Genomic DNA, 16,267 nt, shown 5'->3' with positions numbered 1-16,267 from the left:
TTGATGTAATATAAATGAAATGTTCTAGATGGAAATTTTAGAACTCCCGTATAGCATAAAGACGGCGACAAGGGTAAAAGCAATATATTAATTTCCGAGAACGCGTTTTCCGATGATTAAATTTCTAAACTACGTCGCCCGCGCTCTCTTTTCGCCGTACACTATTACGGTCAACTCGCGCAACAAATTAGGCACAGCGCAATTAATTAAACAACGCGTAACACGTACCTGTAGTAAACCCGTAGTGGCCCAAGCCAGCGGACGCTCTCCGTGAAATTGTATTTGCGACGTAGACGGAAAATAATTTGCAACGTTAACAAGAATTCGGAATAGCGAGTCATTAGCATAGCTTGAGCGCAAATATATTTATATGTATATACATACATACATATATATATATATATATATATATGCATTAGCGAGGTTTGTACTTCTTCGTTCGAGGAAAATGTTTACATATAATAGCGCGTTTAACTTGGCCGTAATTAAAATAATGGCCCAATGTAAATTACATGAAGCATTGCGTTGTAATATTACTTCAGAAACGCTCCTCGCGCGCGCACAACATCGTTGCATATTTTATTCTGGAGCATCTCCCCCCTTCCCCCCCCCGCGCAATTGCCTCGGATGAAACGTTTCTTCCCCACAAAAGCCGATTTTAATATCCTTCATGATTGTATGCGTTGCGCTTGAATAGATTCCACTTTGCTACGACGAAATGCAAGAATAAAGAGAAATGTAATTTCCGATCGTACATATGATATCGACATCTAACAGAATCTCTATTAACAGCAGATATTCGGTATCATATGGCCTAACTATGAAAATCATATTATATAGTTGATCTTTTTTTTTTCCTATAATTATTCGCGCGAGAAATTAATAAAATTATATTTATTATTAAATATATAAAAATAAAGAATTATATTTTATTCAAAAGATAAACTGTTAAAAAAAAATAAATAAAATAAAACAATAATAAGAAAAAATATCAGAAGAGAACTCGAATATAAGACACCATTCTTCTGAAGAAGAATATCTGATCGTTTTATATATGATGAGTTAATAATGCAAAAAAATCTCCCTATTAAAAATTTGATTCATGATATGTAGATATTGCTTTTCATAAATAGATTCTATGTTTGCAGTACAGTTGGATTTTTCATCGGAATCTCTCCGTGTACCTCTCGCAGAAAGAAAGAAGTACCAACTCAAAATCATTCATAACATATAATGTACAGCTTTTCGCGATTTATTTCTATATATATTTATGTCGGAGCTCTCACGGGGAGAAGAAGAAGAGAGAGGAGGTGATATTCAGTCTCGCAAGAATAAGAGAACACGAGGATCGGATCAAGATAGATAGCTCGCGATGTCGCGACTTTCAACCCACGATATTTTATCAACGACCGCGTTATGATACCACCATATATATGCAGTAAAAGAAAATGGCATGGAACATTTACGACTACTTATGATTCTCCGATGCATTACCGCGGACTATCTTGCCTCGATCGACAAAATGCCGCTGGCTTTTACTCCGTCCCGATGCTCTGGGAATCAACGTATCCCCTTCTCGCATCAGATATAACGCATCCACTAAAGATATTTCGTTATTTAAACGCGCGTTCTTTCTACGTTCACTTCGCGTATATTTCTCGTCCTCTCGGATAGCAAATATCATACTGAAGAAGGTCATGATAAAGAGGGATCGCGTCTCTACGCGTAATAAATCGCGTGTCTTCAGGGTGTATTCTTTAGTTTGCAGTAAAAATTTTGCAGTAAAATTCCATCGTTATATCATTTTCATCATAAATATGAAATGTCATTATAATGAAACAAAGAGTTGGGCTACTATTTTTTTTTTTTTTAAATAATTAAAAATATTATATAAATAGAAGCAACGAATTAAGTTGAACGAAACTAATGCAAGACAAAATTATGTAAATAGAACTCACCACTGGTCACGTGGATCGGGCAAGGATCTGTGCACGGAGATGAGATCGCTGGCGTACTGATTAAATGCGTTATTAAGCCAGCCATCGTCCACCAGCTTTTTGGTCTGTGCGGACATGTTGGTCGGCAGTATCACAGGCCTGCCCATCTCACCGGGTGCAACAGCATCCGGATCCCGCGGTACAGCCAGTACTCCACCACCTATGAGATTTAAGTTCATTAAAGGGATCATTAATGAGCGACCAGAATATTAGCGAATAAATTGATTATAGTAAAACAGCGCGTAAATCGTTTCCATCATCGTGGTCGTTTTGAAATTAGCTAGAATTAGGATTAATAAGAGATTTTGTATACAAATAATTTTAATTATTAAAACGTTGCAATTTATGTCTATATTATGAATATATATATATATCTAAAATATATTAAAATATTTTTATTTAAATTTATAATGTATCTCAAGACACATAATATTCATCGTTATTCAAAGTAACATTCAAAAATAAATGTATTTATCTTTCCTCTGGTTTTTATTTTTTCTATTTTATCCTATTGTCACTCAATCTATTCTTTCTGCAAGCTCAGAAATAAAATTAAAATAGACTTTTTCCGATTAAATGATAATAAAAAAAATTAACGTTTGGTGATCTGCCGAATCAATATATCATCCTACTAAAAAAATCTTATTAGATTACAAAGATTAAAAAGTTTTATAAATACAGGATTACATGATAAAAAAACCAAGACACTTTCGTAATTGAAATTAGAATACATTACTCAATTAAGAAAGATATTAAAAATATTATGCGTTCCATTCCAATGAAATATAATGGAAAGGTAAACGGAATGATATAGTGTGTCAATGTCAAACTTGTGGTTCCGTTCATATTTTATCCGATTGCATTCCGGTTTAGTTTCAACTAATCTCGTTCCGCTTTTCGCTTCGCCCGGAAGCGGAGCAGAGTGCTTAACGTCAACGTAAGAAGGAACGAGTCATCGTCGGCGACGACGGCGTCGCAACCCCGGAGAGAAAAAGGGAATCGGAAATTGAATTTTCAGCACATCCGACCGGGACATATCGTGCCGAGGTATATGCGCCTTCTAAGAGCTTTCTCGCATAAACTCCGGTTTTATTCGCCGGCGCCATATTGCCGCGGCATAGTGTAAACTAAAGCCGGAGGTAAGTACGCGATATGGTCGGCTGGTTGGTTGGCTCGCTCACGATCCGCACAGTCGCTCGCTCGCTCGCTTGTCCCGAAAATAATTTTATCCCGGTCGACAAAGTTGGGCCCCGGTGTGTACGATGCGGCAATAAAGAGAACGACAAATTGCTTTAGTGCCGCGACCCGGCCCGCCACGAAGTTCGACGGTGAAACTCGCGTCGTGTATCACGGCCGCCATCAGCCCAGTTGTAGCTTCGCCGCGCCCGAGCTTTTCTCCGAGAAAACTGCCGCCGCAGCCTCTCTTTCGCCACGCGAGATGAGCGCGTCTCGTTCATTTTCGGCGCCGACTCTCTCCGCATTCGCCAGCACACGGAGGTATTTAAATTCATTAACACGTCGTTCTGCGCGAACGCGCGAGTACGTATAAAGCTCCCTGGGAAAGCGAGATCATAAGAGGCATCACCAGCGAGACGTCTAGGTTCATCACTCAAGAGATTCTCGCTCACAGACAAGCAACCTTCCTAATATACCGCTAGCGTGAAACACCGACAATATCGCCGGGATGATCCATGTACTATGAGAGCCCTATTCGTACTTCGCGTCTGGCAATAAGGCGGGATGAACTATCAAGGGTTCCTTATTGCGCCCGTGGCGGCGCCGGAAGAGAACGAACTTTCGTCTTCGTGGATTCTCCACGGATACAGTCGCATTCTCGCTCTATATTACACCTCTATATACGTATATGTGTGAGAATGTGTATGCGTGTAAAATTTGTTCTTATTCCGCTTCTACTTATATGATCAGCGCAGAAAATATAAACGATATATATGTCTTAAGTCAAAAAAATTTTAAAGCATGTATACAAAAATTTGAGTTTTTTACAAGATAAATTATTCTTAAATCGATATATTTTTATTTTAAATATTTGTTAATTTAAATTGTCTTCATAATTAAAAGTAAAATTCTCAACAAGTATAGTGTTGTATAAAGAGAGAGATGTATCTAATTATATAAATCTGTAACAACATAATCAAACATTTTGAAAATATTGTGAATAGATAAAAATCTGTGACGATCGATCCTTAAAAATTTGTCTCGAAACGTCGAACACGTTTAAGCCACAGGTGGCTCGCGAACTAACTTGACATTCTCGATATGATTCATGCACAGAGCATACATTCCACAAGGAACATCTATCAGCTTATTAAGATCTAACTCGCACCTAATCCCCGTGGGGTGTCAGCCTATTAAGCCGTTTCCTAACAGACCTGATTCATGTGGATACTCACGGTATATCTACGTCGCAAAGGATAAAATAAAATAAAGCTATTATGTATCACATATTCAATCTCTATGTAAAAAAAAGAAACAAAAACGACGAGTTTTCTAACGCTAAATTTAATCATATCAAAGTAATTTTATTTTTATGCAAAAATATTGTTGTTTACGAACAGAATCGACTATCTTATATGTCCTTTGGTTAAATTAACAGTATTAAAAAGACACTTGAATTTGCTATTTTTATAAATAGACAGAGTCTACAGTCAAATTTTATAAAGAAAAATTCTCTAAAAAATCTCTAATTTTTCAGATATTTTTCAAAGTTCCAGATAGAAGATTTTTTACTGCAACTTCCAGGTTCATATTATTCTAGAAAGTAGACATTCTGTTTTAACGATTTCCGTAGAGATTTCTCGAGAAAAATTAACTCGCTTGATAAATTACAAATAAAAAAAAAAAATGGAGAAAAAGGATTTCAATTACCTTGTTCTGGACCGGCCTGATTGATCTTCACCCTGTTGCTGAATACATTGCCGGGCGTCTCTTTTCTAAACGGCGCCGCGGGCGGCACAAAGCCGTTCGCCGCTTGCTGCGGCGGCATCGCGACGCCCGACGGCGCCAATCCTTGAACAGCAGCCGCTCGATCCTCAGTGTAGAGCAGGAAACAGACGGTCACCCACACGGCGGTCGCCAGCACCGCCACCTTCAGCCACAACGACCTTCTCCTGGGAAAGCCCATCTCCTATCGCCGTCACCTCGATTATTCCTTTGTGCGCCCGCTGCGATTATCGACACCTTCCGTCCTGCGTTCCCCCGCGCGCGCGCTCCGATTATCGTGCTTCTCGTGCGGCCTCGAAATGTCGTGTTACCTCAGCAACATCCTCTCGTCTCTCCCTCGTTTACGACCTTCCTTCGACCGACTCCGCCGAATGACGTCGAAAGGCCCAGATCAGTTCCTCCTTTCTACGCGATCGAGGACGCTAATTAAACGTCTGAGTGGAGAAAGGAGATCGACGCAGGAAACGGCACTTCCCTTTCACGAGTAATCGCGCCAGAAATTTCCACAGCGAGAATGCGTTTCCTCTTCTCTTCGACGCGAACAATATCTTATACTATATAAGTTCAGACGACTCTGACGTATAACATCTTGTAACTTTGATAGTTTATGCGTCCGTTTTCGATAAAATTATCCTCTAAAGTTGATGTCTCGATACCGTAACGATGTCCCACACGAGTAAAATGTATCGATAGAGATTATGCTTAATTAATTTTGCAGTAGTTCTAATATAGCGTTGCAGCGAGTTTTGACTGATACCATCTGATACGATCTGATACGTTTGGCAATCGATATGTGTCACGTTTATTTTCGCCGTTTTTCCAAACACAGAACGTTGCAAATTCTTGTCAATATTAATAGGGATTACAGCGTCTCTAAATGGATATGATTACAGTCTTCTCATTAATAATCCACATATGTATTGTTGCGATATATATATTTTCAAATTGAATGTCTTCATCACCGCATTGTTATATCTGTAAATTATAAAATGGAGAAAATCGATATTAATAGGAGAAATATGTGTACTCGGACAATATATAATATATAATAATATATAATATATATATAAAGATGACTCTCTAAAGTCAAATAAAATTTAAAGTATCAGATTGTAAAAGAGTTTTATTTATTTATAAAATATAAATTTATCTCTCTCAAAAATATTTATGTTAGCTAAATTTGTTTAACCATTAATCAATTTAAAAATATTTAGGGCAATAAACTTTAAATATATTTACTGTGCTATGTCATGTATTAATATTCCTTTATAATTATTCATGATAAAAATTTTCATAATATATACATTTAACTTAATTATAGATAAATATTTTAATAATATTAAAATCGTGCTCTGTAAAAATTATTAACTAAATAGCGATATTGTGGTTCAGACCACGAACGGAAAAAAAATTTGCTTTTACGATTATTAACTTTTTAAACTACCAGAATATCACAAATGACACGATAACAAATATGTGCGATAGATTTAATCTCATTGAAGAGTTTCTCGCTTTCTTATTTATCTTATTAGTGATACGTCTTGGCAGAGTTGATTCAATCAATTTGCTAAAACCACAAATAAAACGAAGATTATTTAATTATCGATAATCCTACATTAATCGATATTTAGCGTTATAATATTCTACTGTATTATATTTTATTGATATATTAATTGATTTTATTGATATGATACATATTATATATATTTATACGTATATCCTTACATTTTATATTTGACATATTATTATCCGATACTTATCAAGAATAAATAAATGTAAAAATATTTTTATGATTACATTAAATGGCAATAAAAATATGGCAAGTCCCTCGTTTTAAACTCGCAAATATAATTTAATCTTCGAAATATGCTTCACAATTTACTTATATTATACGGCATTATACAATGAGAGATAATTTGAAAATATGATCGACTTGAGAATTTCTCAATTAAGAGAATGATCGTAAAGCGCGCTCGTTAAACGATCTATAATCCAGAGTTCAACGTGTGTATCTGAAATATGTTCTTGCGAGTAACCCGGCACCAAGTAATTGGAAAATACGCGCGTCTCGGGCCTTTATTAACTTTGTATTAAATTAGGAAATTAGGAACTTTCGGCCACACGGAACGCGCGCGGCAGCATACTTGTTAACGACGTTAGACAGACGATTACACACGTGCACCGAAGTAACGATCGGCGATATTGACGTCTTAGTCATTCGATACTCGGACAGACGATATCTCATAGTAGAAAGTATAGTATCGGTTTAATAATACGTAGTTACAAAAACGACGCAAGGCGAGTCGCGTAAATTAAACCGAATCGTGATAGGATCGGCGGACATTATCCGCTATTTTCACCAGGCTTATTATAACGAGATGATTATATTCCCGACGTAGCGCGCGCGATCGGTGGACGCAGATAAGTGGACGTGCACGGACGTGCGACCGTTGCATTATGCGCAATGCATCGCCTCATGGAAAAGTTGGCCGTCGTCGCGTGCACGCAATCTCGCAGATTGTGCAAAGTTGTCTGCTCGTATCGGAAAATCGAGGGTTGCATTCGAAAGGACCGAGCCTGGCATCGGGATAACGATGAAAAGGCTCCGCCGCCGTCACATGCGCGAACCCTCGGAAAGATTCGGGACGGCAGAGAAGACGTGAAAAGCTCCCCGCGGAGGAGAGAAAGAAGCTTACATCCGCGCGTGTCGCGCTCTTTTCAGCCGCGCCGGAGACGTTCCGCTATTCATATAGGCGGAGAAAGGCGCGTGCATGCATACACGTTTTATCGTTTCGCGTTTCAACCGTAACCGTATATCGCGAGGACATGTTATACCGGATCGATCGGACCATGTATCGAGGCGGATGTTATGATGAGAGAAGAGGTGCAGTTAAGCCAGCTTTTTGCACATGCATATACATAGCGAGATTGAATATCTTGATATTCACGGAAAATTGCACAGTTGGAAAATTTGGCTTAAATTTAATACATATTATTTGTCCCAAACAATATACGAATTTTCATGTTAATTTAACATAATAATGAAATATAATATTAAATGGTGGCACTAATATTATATTAATATTTCAATATAAAATTAATGCAAACTTTAATTTTATGTAAAATCAACATATTTTTAATGATAAAATTAAATTAAAAAAAAGTTATTGACGGACTTTAATCATTTTCATTCCTCTTAGAATAAAATCAACATTTTTTTTCTGCAAAATTTAACAAATAAATCTTGTCACTAATAATATGGAACATATTTATTGTATAAAAATAAAAATATATGCACATTGTTATTTTTACAGTTATTTTAATAATTTAATATTTGAGTTCAATTAACACATAAATGTTAAATATTTAATACAAAAGTTTTAATCATATTTTTTAACAAAAAAACTAAATTTTCCAACTATGTGCCATTGTTTTGTAAATAACATCATTCACGAAAAAGAGAAAAAGAATTAGAAGAATTTAAATTTAATAATATAATTGTTAATAAATATAGTAACAAAATATACAATTTTGTAAGAATTCTCATAAACTTCTTATCGACTGAATAAAACTATGCGTTTCAAATAAGATTGAGAAGCAAAAACGTATCCTGAACATTATAGTAATTCAACTTTTCGTAAACAAAGATCAGAATTGAGAGATGTGCGAAGAATAATCTCGCGATACAGCTCGGTGAAACCTTCGATGGTACACAATAAAAGAACTTCGCAGATTATACTATCTTTCTCGGAGGCCTTCCATTTCCAACGAATGGAGAGAACGTTGTCTCGAGTAGACATGTGTACAAAAGCATTGTGCGCTCTGGAGAAACGTTAGTACGAAAGTAGTCTGGCTCTCTAGCTTTGCCAGAACCGTACGTGGCGAAGTGGCATGGTCGCTTTTTAGTGGTCGTTACTATCGGAGACACTTTTCCGTAAAAGAGTTTACTGCTCCACGTCTCTAAAATACCGGTCGATGTATCGTTCTGAAAAACCACCTTTTTCTTCCCTCTATGATCCTTTACGATCTGGCAGTAAATATACTGTAAGTAGCATAAGTGCGGCATCTCCCATCGCGGCAGTAGAAAAAGGTAAGAGTTGACGGTGCAATATATTTTGTCGTGGAATAAACTGTATTTCGGGATGCCCAAAAAACTCTTCGGTCAGCATCGTAAGTAAGAGATTAAAGTTAAACGCATGAGCGTAAACAAAGAGTAAAAACATATGATAAAAAGAAATAATCGCGATGCAAAAATAATGTATAAGAATGCATGAAGCGCAGATTTAATTTACCGCGAGGTTTGAAAAGAAAGAGCTACGATAACATAACGAGAGATTAAATGAAATCTTGAAATAAAAATTTGAAAGAGGAAAAACAACATTGCACCATGTGTTGCGAGTCGACTCGAAATTAAAATATTTCTCGGGCTAAAAAATAGGCCTTTTATTCTCTTTTTCAGTCTCGTACTATATCAGTTTTATAAAATGTATCGCTTCGTGCAAATATCACAAAAAGCTAATTAAAAATATAATATTACATCATTATTACCCAAAATAAAAATGTCTCCTCTTTTGATTTCGTAGAGGTATGCAAATAGCTAGAGATTAGCAAATGAATTAAATGTATTTACCTCTTCGTTAAGAGTGCTAAGATAGAGCGCCAGATGGTTAAACGAAGTAGAGGAGAAAGACTGTATTCATCGTTTGCAAGAGCTTTCGTAAATTTTGCCGCAAGCGCCATCGCCCTTTCGTGTTAAACGAACTTACACCGAGTTACTACTGAGGATAACATCGAGTTCGCGTGTCACTGTTTATTTGGGTTAGGTGCTATTTTCGTTACGGGTCTACCGCCCGACATGAAACGAGAACACAATGGCTAGATTCTTTGTCCGTCGTTAAATGAATCGCTTAGAGGATTGAAAGGCGAGAAACGTCGGAGAAATGTTGGGCGCAGAAAAGAGGTGCCAATCACGTTCGATAATATCGACAGCATGTGGCGCATGACGGCGTGTGACGAGAATATAGATAATTAAGAACAATAATAATCTGCTTTTCCATTCGAATGACATTTTAACGTCTCTCTATCCCAACATAAACCTTTTCCCTCTTACAGGTAATAAATAATGTTTATTTTCTCTTGACTTTATTTTGTATTTATTTGTTTTGTTTTGTACTTATTTTTTTCGATTTTGTAGCAATTCGTGTTCTCTCACGCAATGATTCCGTTCTCTCGTCGATAAACACATTGAATAATCTAAAGCCCAAGAAAAAATGAACTCGTGTCCACTTGTGTAATTATATAAAATCATATACAATAATTAAATCCAAAATTTGGCGCGATATGATTTTATCTTTATATAATCATATCGCATCAAATTTCGGATATCATTATATGTGATCATAAAATGATATATATTATCATATGTTATTATATGTGACCTTACATAATTACAACAAGTCCATTTTTTTTCGGGAGTTGAAGTCATATAGTAGTTTGCCACAGAATAATATCCTCGGCGACAACCCATCGCGAAGTGCATTTGATGAATTAATCAAATATCAGTCGCTAATGGCCGTGTGATAGAATTTGGGATCCTCGCTAATAGCGTTAAATAAAATGCATTCTGCCATTCACTCTTTTCGCACGAGTCAATTAAGATGGTGAAAAAAGATCGATAAACCTCGCAGCATACGATATCTAAATATTTCTTTTTTCGCGCTCGAGACAAAAATGGAAAAGGAAGTCGAGAGAGAGGCGGACATGCAAGACAGGAGCAGAAGGAAGGATATCCGCGGGATAGACAACAGAAACCGGCATTTTAGTTGACCATGCGAACCGGGAAAATAAGCCGGCCGAAATCCCTTGCGGCGATATCGTGTGAGCTCGGGATGTGTACAAGAGAAAGAAATGACGGGAAGGATTTCAAATTTGCATAAGTCCTCAAACCGGATTCCGGATAACATTCGTGTATCCGGAATAAGGGAAATCGGAAGAACAATTGGAAAAAGAAAAATATTTCAGATGAACTTTTTAGATTAGCGCATTATCGTCGTGTATTCATCTGATCTATTTATATTTATATATTTAGAGCAAACTCTCAGAAAGAGATGAACAATCATATTAATAACAATTATATTAATTATTACGCTATTCTGGAAAAAGAAGCATACTATTTATATTGTATTAATGATAGCATTAAAATGTTTCAAAAAGCAGTGCGAAAGCTCTGGTGTATTTATATAACCAAATCAAACAGCGGAAATCCTGTCTCTTCTCTATTTAAGCGTATTAACTTATTTATAATATTAAGTTATTCATTGCATTAAATTATTAACGTTGTGTACAAGTATAACTCGTGTGAAGAATGGTTATTTAAAATACTATCACATCTGAAAAAATCATTTCTCGAAAAAAATGGGTATGAAATAATCAAATACAAATATACGTAATTAATTATGAAAAGATCAGATAACATAATTTTATATAATAATATTTAAAATTTGACGCAATATATGATCTTATCTTTATGTAATCATATTCGGCTTGATCTTTTTTAGATATACATGTATAATCAAATTTAGCTGAATATGATTATAAAGATAAAGTCATATCGCACCTAATTTTAGATATTCTTATTTATATGGCCAGATCATATATCGCGCATCAAAAATTTCGGATTTAATTTTATATAATTACTTATCTTATCACCTTATATAATTACATAAATTCATTTTTCTTAAGTTTAAAAAATCATAAACTTCATAATTTAACGTTATAATTTTTCCATAAGTATCCATCCGGATTTAAATGCCTAAAACCTTAAAACCACCTCAATTTACAAATACAGAATTAACGCTCACGGTTAAAATTCCGTTAAAGCGAAAATTTGAAATTCCGTTCCACGCCGCTTAGCGATGAAAATTTGCATGAACGTTACCGCCGTTATACGTCCTTAAGATGCATCACTTCATATATTATGCAAAACTCAGTGCGGGATCTGCCTGCACGTCGCCGCACGGCCAAAGTAACATATTCGACGGCGAAGAAATTTTCCAAGCTCGACGGCGCACGAAATTGCGTCGCCGGAAACGACCATGTGTCGCGATCTGATAATCAGGAAAATAATTGCGCCATGTCACGGATTACCGTGGATTACTTCGCGCAGCTAGTTCTCAATCGTTAAAAGAACTGTAGTCTTTTATTATTTCCGTTTGAAAAATGTATACTGTTGTAAAAATGCATTTATGGTAAAATGAAAAAAAAAAAGTAATGAAACTCGTAGTGTATTCCACACATCTATTTTTCCACACGTATGTATTTTTTGAATTCGACAAATAATTAAAAAAATTATTGAAAAGTATTCAAAACTAAAAAATAACAAATATTATATTGTTATAAATATAATATTGCCATTTTTATACCCATCAATCCTTTATCAATGGTTGGAACAAAAAAACGCCATCAATGACAAATTGTATTTTTTTTTAAATTTTACTTTAAGTATAGCAATTATGTTAAAAAAATAATTATATTTAAAAAATACAGTATTATTATTATTAGAATTATTACATCTGCATTTATTCTTAGTAAAGAACAATTGTTTTATTATTTCTAATAACTACATAAAAATTTTCTCACATAAAATGTGTCACTGGTCCAGAGGCCATTAGCTACCGATAAGATAATAATAAAATATAACTTTAACGTATATATATATATATATATATATATATATATATATATATATATATATTACATGCATCTCGAAAAATACAACAGAATTTTTCATTCGATCGCGCTGTGATGTACATATACAAGATGATAAAGGTACCGATAAGTAAGCCTGATAACGCGATAGATTACATAACGCGTGAGAGCGTGCGTCACATGTGCGATCTAGTATTACAGGACTGTGCGATCTGGTACCGAAGCGATTTCACGGTAATCCCGAGGAAATGTGGACATTAACCCCCTCCTTCTCTTCTTCCTACTCGCACTTTTTCTAACCCGACAATGGAGAACGTTGGCTCATACAACATAGAGCAATAAAGAGTTAACACGGTAACCGCTAATGGAGTAACGGACGTTTCGGGCGTGCAGACATCGGCTGGACTTCCGCCAAATGAGCACGTTCGTCGGGGAGGAAAGAGGGAGAGCGGGAAGGGGAGGAATATCGTCCGACACACTGTCCTTCGTACTACTTCTTTGCTTTATCTTTCATGGTGATTCGCGCATTCGAACTTCTTTCTTGACTCGCCGTATTAGGCTGTGGAGGAGGTCTGGGCGATCTCATAATCAGTGCATCATTAAACTTTCCAATAAAGAAAATAGACATGGAATCTATCCGCTATCTAGATGCCGTATAATTTGTATGTTTTAGGATGCTGCTTTACGAAAGGATATATGATTTTAAGATTATGATACGATAAAGAGCGAACACGTGTGTGTGACTATGATTGATTCGCTTTTAAACCGGCAAATTAATATTAAACCAGTAAATCCTAATTGCAATATATAAAGAACTTGGTACAATTTATAATAATGTACTATTTGTAGAGTATTTTTTAATAATTTTTAAAATTTTTTTCTAACCGAATTTAAAAAGAAGAAAAATTCTCAATTAAATTAAGGTTGAAAATTAATTAATCCGACGCTGATGAAACAGACCATTAGTAATTTAATGATCAAACAATTCACGAGGAAATATTAACGTAGGAAAAAATTTGGGCAGCAAGCTAATCGAGCTTTACTAATTGTTGTTTCATTTAAACGAATCGTATAAAGCCGCATAATCTTCCATCATGCTGCTGCCTAGACCATGCCTGATTTCGTGACAAATGATCGCTTACCACGAGCTCCGATTTCGAAGGATACCAACACACACACGGACAATCACTTGAGTAAACCACGTTTGGGCGCGATGCGTGAAGAGTCACGCGCACCTATTTCGTCAGGTCAGAGGTCACGAGGGCATCGTGAGGTCGCAAGAAATCATTACGTGACTCGGGACCCTTACGAACCTGTCGACGCGCTACCGTAATTCCGCGCTAATGGCGGCTGAGTAAGAAGTGCTAACGATTTTTCAATCCACTGGGACGCCTCGTGGTCGCCTTACAACCGATTATGAGGAATCGTGGCCTGGATTTTCGCGATCAATCGTTCATAAATTCGAAAGTAATGTTGTTCCATGCTGATTAAATGTGACTCTCGTGTATCTTACGATTAAAATTAAAATGTAATAATTTTTTCTTAATTATCATATTCTTCTTTCTTTTATAATTTTTCACTGTATTATCAATATGATTAGAAAAAAATTCAAATATTTTATTAATTTGTTGATAAAAGAATAAAAGAATTTCTTGCAGAGAAAAATATATATGTGTGTATTATTCTTCCTTTCTTTATTATTTAAAACAAACTCCGTTCTATTCAGAACGAAAATAAATTATTTATTATATTTTGCGTGTATTCAATTTTTTATTAATTATCATAAGATTTAAATAGTACTTTTTTATTAATTTTTTATTAATCCGATGATAAAAGATTAAAATTTTGCGGTTCAGCGGAAATTCGATTGGAGTCTGCCGAGCGCGACGCTATCGCATGGCTAATCAAATTCTCGCCCGTGGGACGATTCGCGCTCGATTTCACGGGACCGAGAGCGCCAAAGCTCCTCGAGGCCGATACTAATTAATTTTCATCGAATTAACGCCGATGCTCGACGAGTTGCGCGAACCAACGCCAAAGGAAACCGCTGCTGCCGCCCCGGGTCGTTCCGCGCTTTGCGGAATCGTCCGCGAATTCAGACACCGTGAGAGAGACGCGGCTCTGTATTTATTGGCAATTAATGGCGCGCGCGGTGTGTGTGCAGAACGACGGGGCATAGCGCCGCGATTCTACGTGGAATGTTTATGAATGAGAGAATCGATACGCGGTTCGCGAGGCATGCGTCGTAAATCAAGAGGCACGCGAATTCAACGCGCGCGCGATATTGCCGCTTCCACGCGGGATACGCGTTTTAGATACGCTCGACGAGAGACAAGATCAAGAGCTTCTCTCGACGCGTCATTAACATCCGCGAAACCACGAGACGCCGAACGAGAAGATTGAAAAATGCAATCGTTTCCCCTCTTTGAGAACTGTCATTCGAGAATATCCACGGTGACGAACGGCGGCAAAAGGAGTAGCGTGCAAAATAGAACGTAGCGAGGCTCGATATCACGGAAAATTGTCACTTTTCCGAAAAGAAAAACTCTGAGAATTTCGATGCCATCCCCGGCAGCGAGGATATCAGACGCTTCGATTGACACTTTGCACGGCGGGCTTGCCAAATCCGAGACCGAAACAGGCGAGAGGCGCGCTTCTTCTGCGGCTCGCAATATTATTCGCGCGCGAAACGAAGCACCTGTCTCGTATTCTCTTCCTATTTTTCTGTCAAGAGAATTTCGCGTCAATCACGGAGAGAGATCGTTTTCCGAATGCTCGCGAAATCGAATGAAAATCGCGGATATCAATGCGTCGCGTCCATTCGCGCAAGATGACTCGAGATGAAAGCAACGGCGGTCCATTTTGATTACTCGCGAGATTAGAGTAGCAAACGTGATTCGAAGACGAGATCGGAGCCGCGAAACATCACGACATCCATGTCCACGTTCCATTGCGGTGGACTATTCGGCGCTTCCTCGGTAGATTTATGTATGTACATATATATATATATATATGTACGTAACTAGTGTGTATGTTCAAACGATTGACGTGGAAATATGGCGTTTACACAGCTGCCATGCACGCGGGATAAAGCGCCTTTTAATTAACGCGCATAGATCAGTGTCTCGTATAGAGACAGGTGCGCTTTGCATCAAGTCTGATATCAGCGGTACCGACATTATTTTCACATCAAGCGTGTCATGTACAAAAATAAAGTGGCTTTCAGCAATAGCTAGAGTCGAGTCAATCATTTCCCAAAAATATTGTTGAAATAAGAAAAAAAAAAAAATACATATATCATATTTCGCTTGTAGCTTTAAATTCATCAACATCGGCTAAAATTTTATACAATATTCTACAATATTCTGTCAAATACTTTTATGCTCTAGCGAGGTATTTAAATCCTAGCGCACAAGTCGCGGTTTAAAACTCTGTTGTAAGTGGAAATAGTGCTCGGAACCGTACCATTAAAAGCCGCGATTGCGGACATGCAGGTTCTCTAAAACACCAGTAGGGTATACAGTCCGTCGACTTCGGCGCAGAAAAGGAAACGCTTGGCGCAGCCCGGTCACGTCCCGCCGAAAATACACGTCAACTCGGTA

The 16,267-nt window shown here is 36.9% G+C and overlaps 1 protein-coding gene across 4 annotated transcripts in view; it reads right to left on the bottom strand.

Annotated features, from left to right (window-relative positions):
- Nucleotides 1–16,267, bottom strand: part of LOC126857267 (putative polypeptide N-acetylgalactosaminyltransferase 9) — a 188,151-nt gene that overhangs the window by 57,545 nt on the left and 114,339 nt on the right. For all 4 annotated transcript variants that reach the window (XM_050606505.1, XM_050606508.1, XM_050606506.1 and 1 more), the window contains 2 exons: nt 4,884–5,933; nt 1,959–2,157 (listed from right to left, as the gene is read on the bottom strand). In XM_050606505.1, coding sequence (XP_050462462.1) covers nt 1,959–2,157; nt 4,884–5,139 — 455 coding nt within the window. In that variant the 5' untranslated portion in view covers nt 5,140–5,933. The remainder of the gene's footprint in view (nt 1–1,958; nt 2,158–4,883; nt 5,934–16,267) is intronic.

The sequence above is a fragment of the Cataglyphis hispanica genome, chromosome 21 (genome assembly GCF_021464435.1).
Source record: "Cataglyphis hispanica isolate Lineage 1 chromosome 21, ULB_Chis1_1.0, whole genome shotgun sequence".
Taxonomy (NCBI): Eukaryota; Metazoa; Arthropoda; class Insecta; order Hymenoptera; family Formicidae; genus Cataglyphis; species Cataglyphis hispanica.
Note: the sequence above shows the minus strand (reverse complement) of the source record. Positions and strands in the feature narration are given on the sequence as shown.